Source organism: Corylus avellana, chromosome ca1 (assembly GCF_901000735.1).
Source record: "Corylus avellana chromosome ca1, CavTom2PMs-1.0".
Taxonomy (NCBI): domain Eukaryota; kingdom Viridiplantae; phylum Streptophyta; class Magnoliopsida; order Fagales; family Betulaceae; genus Corylus; species Corylus avellana.
The window spans coordinates 32,017,586-32,022,422 of NC_081541.1; the positions used below are offsets into that span (position 1 = coordinate 32,017,586).

Below are 4,837 nucleotides of genomic sequence, written 5' to 3' on the forward strand. Positions count from 1 at the left end.
TAACTCCATATTCACATTGTTTAGGCATAACGGCATAATGCCGGTCAGTCATCAAAAGCATGTGGAATGATTCGTCTGTTATAAGTACCCCACTATTTAACGGATGCATATCCGGTTATGTATATTTAAGAGGTATTTTTGTCTTTTTACTTTTTGAGGGGACAAAAATACTCCTAAAATATAACTAACTAAATATTCTCCGGTTCATTTAAACTTGAAAAGATCATAATCCCTATTTAACAAGATGGATGTGTCAAATTAAAGAAAAGCTATTATTTAAGCAACAAGCAATGATCATGAAGTTGGACTTGAATGCTATTTATTAGAGATACTACAACTTTTACTAAAAAAAATTTTTGTACAAGCTGATGTGTCGAATCATATTTGATGAAATGATTACACAAAAAGTATGACTTGTCAATTTAATTAGCTAGGGGCCAACTTATCAATTATACACTCTTAATTATTTCACCAATTATGAATTTTTATCTCACTTTGTAACAAAATTATAGTAAACGCTGTACGAAATGTTTCATAACATTTTTTAGGGATTTTTTTTTTTTGTTCTGATTGAAAATGTATTTTAATATGACATAAAGATAAAAGTAGTTTTTAAGTTTTTGAGAGTGTTTGTGTCTAAAGTTATTTGTTAATGTTTTTAATTTGTTGGTAAAAAGAAAAAAAGAGAGAAGGTATTAACAATCGAGGCAATAGTGCTCACTGTGTGAGCTTTTTCCTTTTCACTTTTTACAATATGATTAAAACAAACAGGTTTACCCCTACACCTAATTAGTTGAATTATAGATCCAAATAATTGAGATATTTTACAAGCATTAGTGGCCGACCCACAATGTCTCCTCTTTGGTTAAATAATGAGTAGAGAAGTATACCAACTTTTACTCCTTTTAATTTCTTATGGAAATCCAATCTTCTACTAATCACAATCCCCCTCCACTCACTCCACATGCTTGATTGAATAAAAGCAACCAAAGTGAAGGTGGGTCTTCCCCCACCATCATTTTGTTTTGTATGGGACATTGATTTGCAGAGAGATTTGGTTAGAAATTAAAGAGTATTGGTCTTTTGTGTGGGTTCACCTATCTCAATCAATTTTAATGTTTTTGTCCCGCCCCCCAAAGGCCCAGACACCTTCAAAAGCCTTTAATGGCAAACCAAAACAAAGTTCGCCTACAACCTCTTCTAAAGAATGAAGGTTCCTCCATCTCCTCAAAGAGAAAAGGGCTCCTTCCTTCTCTTCTCTTATCTAAGTTTTGATAAAGAAGAAGAAAAAAACAAAGTCTTCATTTACCGACAACTACAACAACGTAAATTCATGTAAACCAACCTCAGAAATTGGAAACATCAAAAGGTAAAAAAGGAATATTTAAGGACAAGACACATAGTATGCATAGTTTAACATTTGAATGCCTTTATGCCAAAAAAAAAAGAAGAAAAAAGTAATAAAAATTAGAAAAAGAAGAGAATATAATAATTGCTTTGAAATGGACGAAAAACAAAGATTTGAAAGATGAAACGACTAGTGCATCTTCTTTAATCTAATGGGAGAAAGATTGAGAGAGAGGCTTCCCCACATGCTTTATAACACCTAATGGTCTATCTTTAACTTTATTTAAACATCTAATGGCCACACACTCACAATGCCACAATCACATATTATAAATAAATTTATAAAAACAAATAAATTTATTATTATTATTATTATTGAAACTATTGGGTATTTTATCTGGGGGCAATTAAGTTATTATTCTAAATTCCTTGAAGAACAGAATCTATCAGAGCACCATATTCTTAGCTGCTGAAACCCTATCATAAAATATGCCCAATTTTGCTAGGCTATAAAACTATTCCTTATAGATAAAGTTGATGACATTTGAGTATATATAGAAAGCCTCAAAGTCTATAAACACATCTGAAACGATAAATAAAATAATAAAAAGCAAATAAAAATATTAAAATCACACACAGAACAAAAAAGAAAAAAGAAAAAAAAGAGGGGTGGGTTAAAACTTAAAAACCTCTACTTCACGTAGTGAGCGAGTTCTACACGACTACACTACAGCTACTAGTTGTCGAGTCCTGGGCCATCGATCAAAACGACGTGATCGAATCCCGAAGCTCGCGGTCACAGAGGATTCAACTGGGTCACCACAATGGGGCTCCGAACAACGTGGGTCCCATCGGACCAAGAGAGCGACCCGAACACAGCCCCCGAGTCGTCCAGCACCAGGTTCCGGGTGTCGGCCGTCACCGTCACCACGAAGCTCCGTCTCGTCACTCCCGCCGCGAACGCCAGTGTGGTAGGCTTCACCGTCACCGTCACTCCCTTGGGAGCCTCAACTCTTGCCACGTACACCGACCTCATCGGCCCCACATTCGTCACGGTTCTGACAAATGTCTTACTCGATGGCCCCACCTTGGACGCGCCCGAGAACAACGCCGCGATCGACGGGTAGTTCAGATTTTCCGGGGCTGGCTTCTTCGCTGGGCATTTCGCCGGAATTCGCGTAACTACCTGGATCAGCTTCGGCCCGTAACCAATCGCGCAGAGAAAGTTCACATAATCATCGTTGGTGATATCGAACACCAACCCAGGGTCCATTGCACGGTCCAAATTGAGATGGCCGGCTCCGAAATCGTACGCCGTGGCTGGTTTTCCAGTCGACTCCTCTGTCATGGGATGAGCCCGGTTGTCGATAACACTAGCGGTGGTCATCATCGCGGACCGGATCGCCGCGGGGCTCCAATCCGGGTGGGCCGACTTGAGCAAAGCCGCTGCGCCACTCACGTGAGGACACGCCATCGAAGTACCCGATAAGATGTTGAATTCGGTCTTTCGGGTATCCGAGTCCAACCCTGTGGGCCCGACCGCGTCGGTCCAAGCGGCCAAGATGTTCACTCCAGGCGCGATCAGGTCAGGCTTGAGAATTTCGGGACTCAAAGCGTTGGGGCCCCGACCCGAGAATGAGGCAACCACCGGTGCAGGTTTGATTCCGAGTTGAGTTCCACGGAAATCGATGGTGACCGTGGGATTGGAGGTCGATGAGATGTATTTCTTGAGGAGATTGCCCGCGTCGGCACCAACTGCGCAGGCGGGGAGGAGATGAGCGTCGCCGACGAGTCCTTCGCCGTTGTAAGCCCCGTTGGCGAGGATCATTCCGACGCCGCCGGCCTTCTTCACCACCAGGCCTTTGGCCACTCTCGGACTGTTTCCTCTCTCACAAATTACGATCTTGCCCCTGACAACATTGGGTTCCAGGGAATTCTCCATGCACAGCGAGGCAGAGAATATACCGGACTTGCCTGGATAAATCAGAGGGTACATTTTGCCGTTGAGTGGCGCTCCGGCGTAGAGCGACACGCCGGATAGCTTCCGCCCGTCTCCGAGGATGACGACCGCTGGGAAGCTACGGTCGATGGTGCCTGCGCCGACGGTCGTAAGCCAGGGAGCGAGGTTTGTCACAGTCATTGCGCTGGGGCCTTCGTTTCCAGCGGAGGACGAGACGAAAACACCTCTGGAAACAGCGCCGTATGCTCCGATTGCGATCGGATCGAGATAGTAAGGGGAAGATACGCCGTCTCCGCCTCCGATCGAGATTGAGATGACGTCGACACCATCAGAGACTGCGGAGTCGAAGGCGGCAAGGATGTCGGAATCGAAGCATCCGGAGTCCTTCCAGCAGACCTTGTAGACCGCGAGTCTCGCTTTCGGAGCCACGCCTTTTGCAACTCCGGCAGCGTAACCGGCCATGCTCGCCTGGAAAGAGTACCGTCCTGCGGCAGTGGACGCCGTGTGGGTACCATGGCCGTCGGCGTCTCTCGGAGATCGGTACTCCACTGTATCGTTCATCAATGTAATCGGCGGTACGCCGGAGCTCGCACCAGCGGCCTCGTGACCTTTAATGAAAAACCTCGCTCCGATAAGCTTCCGGTTGCAATTGATCGCCGCGAACTTCTCTCCGGCCTCGCAGGTCCCTTTCCACCGTTTCGGAACCGGACCGAGATTCTTGTCCCAGAAGCTACGCCGTTCGGGCCAGATTCCAGTGTCGAATACACCGACGATAACATCTGAGCCATAGTCGGAATCTGACCACAGGCCACGCTGGTTCCGGAGGCCAAGGAACTGAGGAGAGCGCGTGGTGTGAAGCTCCCGCCGGCGGTCCTCGAAGACTGCAAGCACCGAGGGGTGTTGACTTATTGAGGACACTTGCTCCGGTGCGAGACTGGCAGAGAAGCCATGGAAAACGGTGTCGTACACGTGTAGAATAGCGAGTGGATCGGCAAACTCGGAGGCGTACCAGTGGTAGTGGGTGGGGAAAATGGAGGGTTTGGTGTGAGAATCCACTCGGAAGATAAAGGTCTTAACCGTTTTATGGGTTGAATCTGTAAAAACCTGAGACACAAAACCGCATAGAAAGAGAAAGAAGAAGAAGAAGATTGAATAGGAGGCCATGAGAGAGAGAGAGAGAGAGAGTGTGAGAGTGAGGGAAGTGACTGAGTGAGAGTGTTTGTGACCGACAGAGAAGAGAGTGAGTCGATGATATAAGAGGGATTTTTGTCTTTTTATTTTAATAATCTTAATTAACGGCCACTTAATTAAATAGTAATTAAGGATTAATTTAAACAACTAATCGTCTAATCCATAAGAAAGAGTGCCGATTTTGATTGTCGCGACAGGGGATTGATGAGTCAGCCCTGTGTCTGCGGGATCTTTTCCTGTACTTGTAAAACGACGTAGTCCTTGGAATTTTGCAGGGTAAAAACGACTTCCTCTTTTACCTTGGTTTGGCTAGAGATTTCCTTGTCAACGTCAGGTTTG

General features: G+C 44.9%; 1 protein-coding gene across 1 annotated transcript; it reads right to left on the minus strand.

Moving 5' to 3' along the window:
* Positions 1-1,830: 1,830 nt before the first annotated feature.
* On the minus strand, positions 1,831-4,528 carry LOC132177328 (subtilisin-like protease SBT1.6). The gene has a single exon (XM_059589600.1). The coding sequence runs from the start codon at positions 4,469-4,471 to the stop codon at positions 2,144-2,146; it is 2,328 nt and encodes a 775-aa protein (XP_059445583.1). The 5' UTR covers positions 4,472-4,528; the 3' UTR covers positions 1,831-2,143.
* Between the last annotated feature and the right edge of the window lie 309 nt (positions 4,529-4,837).

Coding starts and splice junctions, on each gene's coding strand:
- LOC132177328 (XM_059589600.1), bottom strand. CDS start 4,471: ATGGCCTCCTATTCAATCTTCTTCTTCTTCTTTCTCTTTCTATGCGGT.